General features: G+C 41.9%; 1 protein-coding gene across 1 annotated transcript in view; it reads right to left on the reverse strand.

Annotated features, from left to right (window-relative positions):
• Window positions 1–1137: 1137 nt before the first annotated feature.
• Window positions 1138–12671, reverse strand: part of vsnl1a (visinin-like 1a) — a 29838-nt gene continuing 18304 nt past the window's right edge. Inside the window, exons 3-4 of the mRNA XM_044106725.1 lie at window positions 2439–2654; window positions 1138–1427 (exon numbers count right to left, since the gene is read on the reverse strand). Coding sequence (XP_043962660.1) covers window positions 1230–1427; window positions 2439–2654 — 414 coding nt within the window. The 3' untranslated portion in view covers window positions 1138–1229. The remainder of the gene's footprint in view (window positions 1428–2438; window positions 2655–12671) is intronic.

Here is a 12671-nt window from a genome sequence, read left to right on the forward strand (position 1 = left end):
ACAAGAATACTCGTAGGAGGCCTTACAGTAGGCTGATTTATTTTTAAAAAGAAAAAACAAACAACAAACTCCCCTCAAGAGTCACTGCGTCGCGTTGATAAGGCTTTCTGTCTTCAATCACGGGATGGAAATTCGACTTTTAAGGCAGAACCTAAAGCACATATGTCAGAGTCAAGGCCCGCGGGCCACATCCGGCCCGCGAGAAGATTTTCTACGGCCCCTGGGATGATCTTGATTTATTATTAGAACCGGCCCGCAGCAAGCCGGCACCCCGTCTGAAAAAATGCGAGATGCACCCCCCCTCCCCCCCCCCGTTCGATCCTCACAACGCGCGCACCCCCCCCGTTCGATCCTCACAACGCCGCGCACGTTCGATCCTCACGTCCGCAGGAAATTTACGGCTTGGGCCGGTCCGCTGCACTAGACCAAATGCGTCATTTAAAAAAATCTCAATGAACATTCGATCAGTCCGGCCCTCGGCTTGTAGCTAAATTTTTTATTTGGCCCTCCGTCCATTTGACTTTGACACCCCTGACCTAAAGGCATGCAGATGAACAACATTGACTGTATTCGTGGACGGTACAGGGTCGTTTCTGTGGGAAAGCTCGGGCTAGTCTGCCTCGTCTAGAGCTAATATTCGAAAAGACGGACGGGGGATACTGGAAGAAGGTACGCCGTTGTAAGAGTTCGGTTCGGTCGACAGGTTTGGTGAAACACGCACAGCTAGCATCGGTAAACTCGGAACAATAAATAGAGTAGCGGCAAATTCAACGTGAGCACATCACACGATGCGCAAGCTCTGGTAGAATGCAACTGAATGGAAAATACTTTTGCACACTTCACATTTTGGCAGTTGACCTATAAATAATTTTAATATATATTCATATTTATATTTCTTCATATATATATCGCTATTATTTGTGCAAGTTGTTTATATGTAGAGGTGTGTGTTTGCAGGTGTTGTTTTTGTGGCGTTGGTGTGCACCCGCACACCACCACTGTATGCTGTGTGTCGACATTGTTTAGTTTCATAGCAAATAACATTCTCATGCACACGAGTGTTTCAAACACAAGAAGCAGATCCATTGAAAGGTAGTCCAAGCATATAATTTTTTCTCTTATTTTTTTTTTTTTTTCAGTGGAAATAGCTGCAAACTGAATGGAACATGAAATTCTTTCTGTGCAGTCCGTGGCGGCTGGTGGGGGCGCTCTCTCCGCCGCATCCCGGCCTATTTCTGGAGGTCGCACTGCAGCAGTAGTACGATGGACGGGTCGCTCTTGGCCGCCTCTTTGAACTCCTCCAGCGTGATCTGGTCGTCGTTGTTCTTATCCATCTTGGAGAAGATCTTGTCCACCCTCTGCTCGGGCGTCAGGCCGTCTTCGTTCATTTTCATCATGATCACCGTGCCGACCATCTTGTAGATCGCCTGTCGAGAGGAAGAGAAAAAGCAAAAAGGCAAAAAGAAAGAGGGCTTATTGAACCTATGTGGATAAAACAAGCATGTCACGCCTAGAGGAAGAAACGGGAAAGTTTCAAATTATTTTACACATCTGGCGGATTTGAATTCCTGTCATTGTTTTATTTAATTCACTCAGTCATTAATGTATGACAGCATATTAGGGAGTAAAGGCTATTAGGGCGGTTTTGGTAAATTTCCGCCCAAAACCTCAAAAAATTTGAGACTAATCTCAGAAACTTTCTAGAAAAAAATTTCGACTTTTGAAACAGAGAAATAAAAAAATAAAAAAAGTAAAGAAAATTTCTTAGATTTATCCCACAATTTCAGAGGTTTTGTTTTAGAACACTTTTTTTTTTTTTTTTTTTTATCATTTTCTTGTTTATTCCTAGTCATTTCTAAGATTAACCTAAAAATGTTTGAGTTTCTTGGAGGAAATGTACTCCTCTTTTTTTCGATCTGCCATGACCCTATTACGCCGCCGCAACTATTAAAGACATATTTCAAAAGCACAAAAATAAAGAAAATATCTTTATTTGGGGGTTTTTTCATTTACAGTTTTGGCTTAATTATAGCCCTGATTGTGTTGTTCTTTCAGCAAATAGTTCACAATTAATCAATATCCAATTTGTTGACGATTAATTCAATAAACAATTCATCACGATTAATCCAATTTATTGTTTCAACCCTAATTCCAATCCTAATATCTGTATCGACAGCCTGAAAACATTAACATGCTTTCCAGATCGACTTATTGTTTCATGCTGATTGGATTTGTAGTTATGATTTGTTACGTTGTTTTCTTTCAGATTCAACCATTTGGGGTTCCACTTTTTAGAAACCAGCAAGTTAATTTATCTTTGCAAGAAAAACATCAGCAGATCCTGTAGCGCACCAATATCCTGTCCAGAACAGACGGTACGTGAACTCGGTTTAAGATGCGACAGAGGTTTTTTTTTTAGTTCCTTCGTGCAGGGATACCTCGATGATCTCCAGCATCTCCACCCGAGTGATTTTGCCGTCTCCGTCCAGGTCGTACATGTTGAAGGCCCAGTTGAGTTTCTGCTCGAAGCTGCCTCGCGATGTGATGGACAGCGCGCAGATGAACTCTCTGAAGTCGATGGTGCCGTCGCTGTTCTTATCGAAGGTCCTGAAAGCGTGCTGGGCGAACTTGGACGCGTCGCCGTAAGGGAAGAACTGGTAACGAAACAGAAAAAATATATACATTTTTTACGTATTTGGTACAAGCATCTTATATTTTTTTCAAACAGTTCTTCATTTCTATATATATATTACTGAGCAAGTACTCTACAGAAATCTTTGTATGTTTCGGGTAGCACCACCGCCTACGCTGCTGTCTCTTTAAATGGTTTTTAACGACTTCCAGTTTGTTCGTGGCAATAAGTGTAAAGTCAAGTCGAATTTTTAAAGCTATTTAATGTAGATCTGCTCGCCGTGTTTCAGTGCTGGCAAAAAAATAGACTTCCTCTTTGTGCTGCTGTCCGTGCAATCAGTGCATGTCAGCACTGTGAACATGGGGTCAGAGGTTAATACAGTGACTCTGTGGAAGAGCCCTGGGCCCCCAGCTCCTCTTATGTTAACTATAAACGCTGTGAAGCTGAGCGATTCATTAGATATAACCTAACACTTGACCGCTCTAGTAAAAAAAAGTCAATGGGCAATCTGAGCTGACTGGGTCTGCTGTCACAGATCTCACGCAAACAAATCAGGGTCGGCTGCTTCGGCCTTCATCAGGAGAAGACAAAATATGAAGAGAGACATGTTTTAAGAGGCAAGAATAGTTTTTTTTAATCTTGTGCTGCTACTTCCTGATTGCTAATCCTCATTTGCATTATTTATTATTTTTCTTTTTTTCTCTTTTTACCAAAAACTGGATGACAAAAGTCTTCAGTGCTCTGGTCTCAACTAGCCAATTTTTTGAAGGACAATTTTGTTTACAGAGACTTTGTAATTAGGTTTATGTGTTGTTTCTGTTTTGTTTTTTTTTTGTTTATTTATTTTGGACATTTAAAATGTCTTCCATTTCCAGTGTTAAATGTTTATCAGAATTTAAAGTTTATTTATCTTTCAGAATGCATTTTTGCATCATTATGACATTCACATTATATCACTTGAAAATGGTATCAAAACAACAATACTATCGTTTATCGCAATAACTTCTGGAACTATTTCTCGCTCAGGAACATTTGTTATTGTGACAGGCCTAATTTTGAATGACTTTTCAAAATGATCTTGTAAATATGTGACCAAACACATTAGCTACTCAGTAAGGTGAGTTGTTATAAAGCTATTGTACAAATGTTTTCTCAACAAGAATAGTAAATATTGTGTTCACTAATTGGTTTCTTGTGTGCCAATGACTGGTGAAGTAGATTTACCAGCCATTACTGCCTTTATTGTTGGAAAAAAACCCAACAATAGATTCCAAATCACTATGCCACACTATGCCCTTCCCTATGTTTGTAGTAGTCCAATCACAGAGAAAAAAGGCAAAGAGGACACTTCCATCTTTTCTCCCCAAAGTAACGATGACAGCATTGACAGATTGTGTGGTGTCATAACAGGCGGGTTGATGAGTGAGGGCAGAAATGGCACCCCAGCAGAGAAGTACGGAGGGTTGGAGACAACTGAAAACAGTCAGAAGAAAGAATCACAGAGATGGGAGGAAGACAAGGCAGAAGGGGCTTAAGCAGTTTCAAACAGATGCGAAACCGCTCATCTTCAATGATCCGCCGCCCATTGCAGATGGGCGAATTAACCATGCAACTTGCTGCTACTGCAGCAAACCAAACCGTCAGTAGGGGAGGGAAAATGTGTGGGAGGGAGTGCTGCATGGGAAAGTGATGAGGAGAAAGGGCACTGAAGAAATGACGGAGGAGCCAACTAAAGCTAGTGCGACGAAGAAAGTATTATACAAAGCTTTGCGGCTCTCTGATCGAAGTTCGCTCTAATAAGACCAAACTAATCTTAGCAAGAAAACCCCTTTGGGACTGAGCGGGAAGCCACCAGAATATACGAGACACTCTCTGAAGAAATGCAATGTGGCTTTCTTCCTACAGACGCAATCTTCTGTACGGACCCTACATCGGTTCATAAGCCCCACCCAGGAGGAGCAAATGGATGGACATCTAAGGAAAGACTTAGAAAGGATTTAGAAAGGGACAGTAAAAGGACAAAAACACTACATGGCACGCAACTTCCCTTTACCGTCTAAACTGATGTAGTTGCAAATAAACAGCCAGGGATATTGGGTCGTTAATGCTTCCAGAAAGTCTCTGTCCTCTGCTCATCTGGACCCTATTTGCTTTCATGGCTGTTTAATGTGGTGGTTTGGATCGGGCCATCAAAGGACAGGCTAAATGCCAGGCCGCTTCTGTCCACTCTAGGAGGGAACAAGACCGCCAGATGCAAAGGGGTGAGGTGTAGCAATGGCTAATGTCATTCAGCATGTTTGTGTGTCTCATTGAGAGGATAGGCAAAATATATTCTGTTAAACTAATATTTGCTTTAACATCCAATCTTCACACACTCTCATACACCCCCCCCGAAACAAACAGCAGTTAACTGGAACATTAAAGCCTTTATATTCAGCATGCAAGTTGACACTGATCCTAAAGCCATCGTGGGTGGAGGAAGGAGGGTACAGACAGAGGACACAAGTCTTCCCATGGATTGGATTAATGCTACAGGCTAAACCCTCAACTCCATCATGGGGGGTTGATTAAAACATATCTGCGTAAAAGTCTATTCTTTCACGCCCATCTCCATAGTGTACCCTCCCAAATCTGCATTTGAAAGTCGAGCTAAACACTTGAGCTGACTTAGTGACGGCTTAAAGGCTTCAAGAGATGAGTGTGTGGGTTGTGATCTAAGTGAGGAGGGCATATTTCCCACTCCAGAGAGGCCGTTTCAGTTTGGGAACTGTGTTTAACTGGATTACTGTTATCTAAGAACCAAAAGAGATATTTGTGACTTTGAAAGCGATGAGTTATTTCAAGTCCTTATTCTGACTCCCTTTGGTTCTCTCTCTCTCTCATTTATGCATATTTATAGGCAACATCCCACCCACTGACAAATATCGGGTACTTTTCTGATTGTATTATGTTGAGTATCAGATCGATCGGTTATGTAACGGTACACTTAGCATTTCCTGCACTTTCTAAGGATGAGGTATTCCTCTTGATGGCATCTCTGTACAGCTGGTTTACAGAGGGTGGAAGATGAGCCAAAGATTCTCAACAGGAACAAAGCTCAGGTTGGGGTTCAGTCTTTCCCCTTCGTCAGAGGTTTTAGGTATCTTGGCATCTAGTGGAAATGGGATGGTAGGGTGGAATGGGATCAATGTTCCTTGAACTGGTATGTTGAGGTTTAAAAGGAGCTGAGAGTCACTGAGTGACTGAGCTGATTTGGGAACATCCCATTGGGAAAAGACTTCTGGGACACAGCCACCATTCTTGAGCCGACACTTTTTTGGGGGCAGCAAGTAAAATCCTTACTTGTTGCAGATACTTCAACTTTAACTAGTGCAACTGTAACACTTCTGTAAGTATGTAAAGACCTGATATCATAATGCCAGCATTCATTGAAGTACCAGCTTTTTAGGTCTAAATGCACTGATGTTTTTAGGAGTGTCTCCAACATCAAGGCATTTGAATTTTGAGGAATTCAAATGTCTTGATGTCTTGCTTTGAGAAATGGGGTATTTATAATGGGGTGTTCAATCTACCTTAAATGTTTAATCTCAAAGTTTAACTGTGTTCCAGTTTTAAGTCACAGAACAGTTATGATTTGCTTATTGACTACAGTCAGCCAAACAAACCAAAAGTATTTCTCCACATCTAGAACCTTAGCAAATGTTCTGACATGAGCTCCACAGCACTATGTACCGGATCCAATGAGATTTAAACCATCACAAGGAAATGGTTGTCTGCTAGCACTCGCTTTAATTACAGTGGCAGCCATATTTGTTTTTCAGATCAGAGCCGAGGACAAGCCTCCAACTTTCCGAGACAGAATTTTGACATCAGGGGTCGTTGATGTTCAACTGGCCAACTTGCTCATCAGCTTTTTCAACTCTCTTGATCTATCGAGACTAACAGATCACCTTGTTGCCACGGTTATGAATTACAACAACTGTCTGAAACGAAAAAAGTGAGAGAAGAAAAAAACTTTCAGCTGCTCAGGATTCAAAACCAGAGGGAACAATTATCCAAACATGCAACGAGTCAACTAAAAAACATCAAAGATCAAATCTTTTTTTTTTTTCTCCCCACCAGGGGGTCTTTTTGTGGGCTCTAGTGTCCCTTATATGACAGTAGGCTGACAGGAAACGGGGAGACAGAGGGGGGGAAGACATGCGACAAATGTCGCCAGGTCCGGGAATCAAACCCGCGACGGGCGCGTCGAGGACTAAAGGCCTCCAAATGTGGGTTGCGCTATCCACTACGCCACCACAGCATCAAAGATCAAATCTGAGCTAAGGTAGCCTCGCTACTCCAGGGTGCTGCCACCAGTAGCGCCACAAATCCAATATAATATTAAGAACTTTAAGACAAAACATGTCTTGATAATGTATAATTTACTACAGCAGGGGTTTTCAAAGTAACGTTACTGACATCACTGGCCAAAACATCCTCTAAGGGGGGAAACATTTCCACTGATCCCCACTCCACACGCGCACGCCACAGTACCAACTTTTTCCTAAATCCACAGAGTTGATCGTGTGCGTAAAAGACGTTTCTCTCACATCAGTAGACAGCAAGCAGATAGCTTTTCCGGTTTATTTTTTCCCTCGCACCGCACCTCCCCTAAAGTGCTCTGGCGCCCCCAGGGGAGGCGCGCCTCACACTTTGAAAACCGCCGTACTACAGCATACTTTTAACCAAAAGCAAACCAAAGTCTGACATCAAATTACTTTTCTAAATTTATGAAAAAATACAAATAATTTTAACCATTCTGATGAAAAGATGATCTGATAACAATAATAAATATAATCTTAACATGTAAAGACATGGAAATACAAAAAAAAGGGCAAAGTATTAATACATAAAAATAAATGCTTTTGTTGCTTTTTATGTCAAAGTTTAAAGGAAGAAGCTCAACAAGCTGCCAGACAGCCAAACAGGGCGACCTTATATGTGATCACCCATGCAGTCAGTGTCCTATAATGTCTTTTCTGGACTGCCGCCATGTCAATTCCACGCTCCTGATTTAGGCTCACGGATTGAGCCTCTATTCTGTCCCTGTCCATGTCGTTCCACCTGCTGCCTCCATGTGCGTGCAGACAGCACGAGTGTGTGCAGACACACGGTCAGACAAGCACCACACATTGCATGGCCTCTCTCCGCTATCTTTCCAATCTAAATGGATGGTTCAATATCATTCGGCCAGCGGATAAATGGCTGCAGGAGTGGTGCCAAATAGAAAACGGGCTGTCTGCTATTAACTGTTTGCTGGCCACAAAAACATAAATGTTACACAATGGAAAAGCAATATGCTATTACTAAATAGGTGCATCCGTAACATTTTGTCACAGTGCAACCACAGACATCATTCTGCTTTACTGGGATTGATTGTGTTAGTTCAGCACTAAACACGTGTTAGAACTGGAAGGAAAAAGAAACTCTTCCAATTTTCTTTTTTTTACAAATAAAAACTGCTGCATGCATTTGTATTCACCCAACTGAGTCAATACTTTGTAGAATCATCTTCCTCTGAAAGTACTCGTGAGCCTATGTTTCTAAGGGCTGTGCACATCTAAAGACATGTTTCTACAGAGTCTTTGTAGGATATATCAAGGTCATTCCGATTGAATGTGATTCCAAATCACAGTGGCAAGCTTTCTTCTTGCCGCTTTTCAATGAAAGACAGATTTTTGGCTGCCTTTCAAGCAGAGTGTCCATTACTAATGTGCGCAAAACTTTTTTGATATTCTGCTAATGTTGAAAGACACAATTTCACAGCTGTGGTGTTTCCTTTAAATACGAAATTAAATTAAAATCACAGGTGAATAAGTTTGTTTACATGATGAGTCATTAGAAAACATGGCGGTGATGGAATACCTAGTGATACCATTAGCCTTCAGAGGAAACTTTGATGTCTTGTTGAGGCACTGGAGTCACACAAGCGTGTTGCTATTGCTGTGCATAACCCAAAATGATCTGAAATGTGTTTCCATTGCAGTTTTGCGATACACCAATTTCAATACGGCTGAAAAACCACCCCATCCTAACGTGAAAACGTTTGAACAAATAACATGTTTTTTCAAAATCATCTTGTTTCCATTAAACTAAATTATTCCTGTAATTCCAATTTGCACTAATTTATGGTAAGTGGAGTTTTCTGCTCAATGCTCCATTTGCAGTTGAGGCGTATGGCCATGTCTTGGTAGGTTTGCTGAGTCATATTTTTCCAATTTCAGGTTGATGTTCGACAATCTGAAAGCTGGAGTATTAGGACATACCAGCTTTAGACATTTTACACTCCAACATGACTTATGATCCAGAAAATATGGTAATTGTTTTACCTGGGCTTTATTCAGAAATTTCAGAATAAACGAGGATGACAAAGCGATGGAATGAAAGACACTTTTTTTTTTTTAGAGTTGTATTAGCAAAAGAAGTGTTTATTTCCACTTCACAAAAATGTCCTACTTTATGTTTGCCTCTCACATAAAATCCAAATAAAATACATCGTGGCAAAGTTTAATATCCAACTCCTTCAATGCAAAGCAGCAGCACTATTCTTCGTCACAGCAAACATCCGCAGGTTGAACTTTGAGTCGGACATATTCCCACCGTGAAGGCGGGGAGCGGTGTAAATAACGCCTTATGTTTCATGGACCCTTTTTCCAATATTGTCAGATGAAATGCAGTCTGTTAGCAGAAATACAGCGCTGTTCCTGACAGGGCGAGCTGTCAGTGCATATGGGTGTTTACACTGCTTCGTCAAGAGCACTCTGTAGATGCTGCTTTATTGAGCAGAATGCAGGGGCATGGCGGGAGGGGAGGGTGAAGGGGTTGAGAACGGGAGAGGGAAAATGCGTATAATCCATGGCAGGGACACATTTACAGTGTCTGTCTACGTCAGCTCTTACATAAACCCGCATTGACGAGCCAAAAAGCGTCAGAAACTGAGCCAGCACAAATCTGTAGCCACGGCTGCTTCCAAGCCTGTAGGGTCTGCACTGGTACACACACACACACACACACACACACACACACACACACACTCGTAAATCCCCTTTTGCCCTGGAAAATACGTTTTTAATCATCCTCTTGTTACTTTCGCCTGGGTGTTTGTCATGATGTGATTATCACCAAACACCAAACTCAGAGACAAAGAACTTAGCCGTTCTTTGTCTGTGAGGAAATTGACAGAAATGTTGTATTCTTCTTAAACAGTGTACAGTAAACATGCAACAATGAGACAGAAGTCCGTCACACATCATTAAGAACGCATAAAGAAATAAAACGAGAGAAACGACACACACAGCTTTGAGATGAGGTAATTGTGCCATTCAGGTCTTTGCCTTTTACTACTCAATTCATTACGGTTTACAGCAGGGAATAATCGTTGAACACATGAAAATAGTAACTCTACACACTTAGGATTGAGTGGATTGAGGTAGGCAACTCATCCAGACATTCCTGCTACGCCCTGGAGAAAGGAGCTCGTATAAGTGTCTTTGCTAATTTCAACAAGACACACTTGAGACAACGCCAATGTTTTGATATATCCAAACAGAAGAAGTTTTCAGACAAACCCACTTGAGAATGCATTGTTGTCCCTGCCGGCAAAAGCAATATGTTAATACAGTACATACATTTCTTCATTTTTCATTTATTTATTTATTTTTTTGATACAAAAGAAAGTTTCCTGGAGGAACCTTCGTATTTGTACGTTTCTGGAATCTCCAGTAAATCTGACGCACAAATTTTTGTAAACGACACCAAACTCCTTAAATTAGTTTTTACCATTTTTCTTTTTGTTTCTCTTGAAAGAAACAAAACTTCAAAGTTCGATTAGGCCACACCTAGCAGCTGAGAAGAAGGTCCAACAGGAAACCGGTGCTGGAGTAGCGCTGGGTTTTTCATAGTCAGAGACCAGAGGCTTGAAGCACAGAGAACAGGTTTGGTGGAAAAACGCCTTTAAGCATTAATTTACTATAAATAACTAAACATTGTGGGGTTTGTTTCTGGTCAGGGAGGTGGCTTGGTGCATCAGTCCTTGGCAGTGGCAGCTGTATTGTGTCCCTGCATTTTGTTGTCCTGTATTAGTGTGAACATGTGCAAAATGTTGCAGTGCAAATTAAAATTAAAAATATGCACACTGTGTTTCACGCTGACTCAGACTCAAACTGTACCCAATATGGTACAGTTATGGAACTCTGCAGATTAAAATTTCATAAGCAAGCAGGCTCATCCATCCCTTTTCTAAGACACTATAATCTGAGATGAAGTAATGGTTGGACTTAGAGAGTCCTTCCTCTTAGATATTATTTGATAAGAATAATTTCTACATTTAGCAAATACATAGAAAATATAAAAGTCCCACTTCTGACACCAAATTCTGCACAAGGAGCCCCTCCCTCCCCCCCAAGAATAATAACTGATTATTTGCTTTCAGTGGCTGGAGATATGCGCCTGGAAAATCAGTGTTGTACTGCGGAACATGGGATTGAGCCTGAACCACTGATTCCTGAAAAGCTGCTGGTCACTCAGCTTGAGATTTAAGAGGAATTTGGCCCGGGCCCCTCTTTGACCCGGGTTATCTGTGGTTACAAAACGCCCATCTACTAGCAATAACCATGTGTGAAAAGCGTAAATGACAAATCACCAGCAGATGGCAGCGTTGAGTATGAAATCTTACTTCATGTGTGGGGATGGGGAGGAGAGCAGTTTGCGGGCAATGCGGGAGAGAATAAGCGACGGAGAAGTAAATAGCCTACAACTAATTTGTACACGGGGCAAAGTGGAGAACTGTTTGTTCTGATTTAGTGCTAAAAATTTATTTTAAATAATCAACTCTCCATCGTAGCTTATTTCTAGTTGTTCTCATTTCGGACTGAGATGTAAATCAGTAAGAAAAAAAAAGAGATGCACAAGATGACAGCAAGCAGAAAATGAATCACGGCTGGGCTGTCAGGTTTGGCAGGTAGACCTGAGGACTCCCTCTCTGTCTTAGTGACGCAAATCAAAGCGAGGCAGAACAACAGAGGAAGAGCAGCTTGCTTATCTCCCCTCACCAGCGGCGTGTCCGGAACGGCTCGTCTCTTGAGCGCTTGGCAGATAAAGACGGCAGCAGCTCGCGCGGTTTGAAACGGCCTATTTAAAAAGCTCATATCAGGCATGTGAGCCCCTCTGGCATAGCCTGGGCCAAAAGAGAGGCAGAAATAAAGAGAGAAGGAAGGAAAGAAAGAAAGAAAGAAAGAAAGAGGCGAGGGTAGGGAGGTGAGAGCGAGATGGAGGAGTGTGAGGAAGGGAGACGGTGAGGAAATACCACAGGACAAAACACACAACACGCAGCCTCCGTTTCTCGGGGAGTCCACACGGCGGTTCGTTACTCACGTTGTGTCTTCATTTCACATGACTCACCGAATCTCTTTGGCATGGATTTATTAATCATGACTGCTCAATCCTTTCTGCGTCTCTGCATGCATCGGAGAGGTTTCATCTATAAGTCTTGTATGCAAATGTTTGCGTGTTCCCATTGTCACTGTATTACGTCTTACCAGGAGCACACGCCATCAAGATATCAAGATGTCTCATATCCTGTCCCTCTAGCCTAGTAAAAACCAGCACTTGTTATGCTTTGCTTCGTCCAGAGGATCAGTTTAAAATTTTACCCAATTGCTAATGTTCGGCTGTGACGTACATAATGCGCCAGTTGGACGTTATAAGGTTTACCGGAAATTGCCAGTAAACTTCATAAGTTTATTGGCAAGGATGGTTGTTGACAGAGGATGGTTGTCAGTGAAAAACTATCCCCCGCTGCGAAGACAGACGTGCCGAGCCGAACCAGACGGCTTATAATGCCAATTTGATTTTCGGAAGCTTAGCCTATGCGGCCAAAACGGCTTCATTCACTTCCTCTGCTGCCAGTGCTAAAGCCACAGGTAGACTACGATTTTGAAACATCACAGAAAATTGTTCTCAGCCTTCACAAATTTTCCTTCTCTAAGCTGAATGGCCT

The sequence above is a fragment of the Gambusia affinis genome, linkage group LG22 (genome assembly GCF_019740435.1).
Source record: "Gambusia affinis linkage group LG22, SWU_Gaff_1.0, whole genome shotgun sequence".
Classification (NCBI taxonomy): domain Eukaryota; kingdom Metazoa; phylum Chordata; class Actinopteri; order Cyprinodontiformes; family Poeciliidae; genus Gambusia; species Gambusia affinis.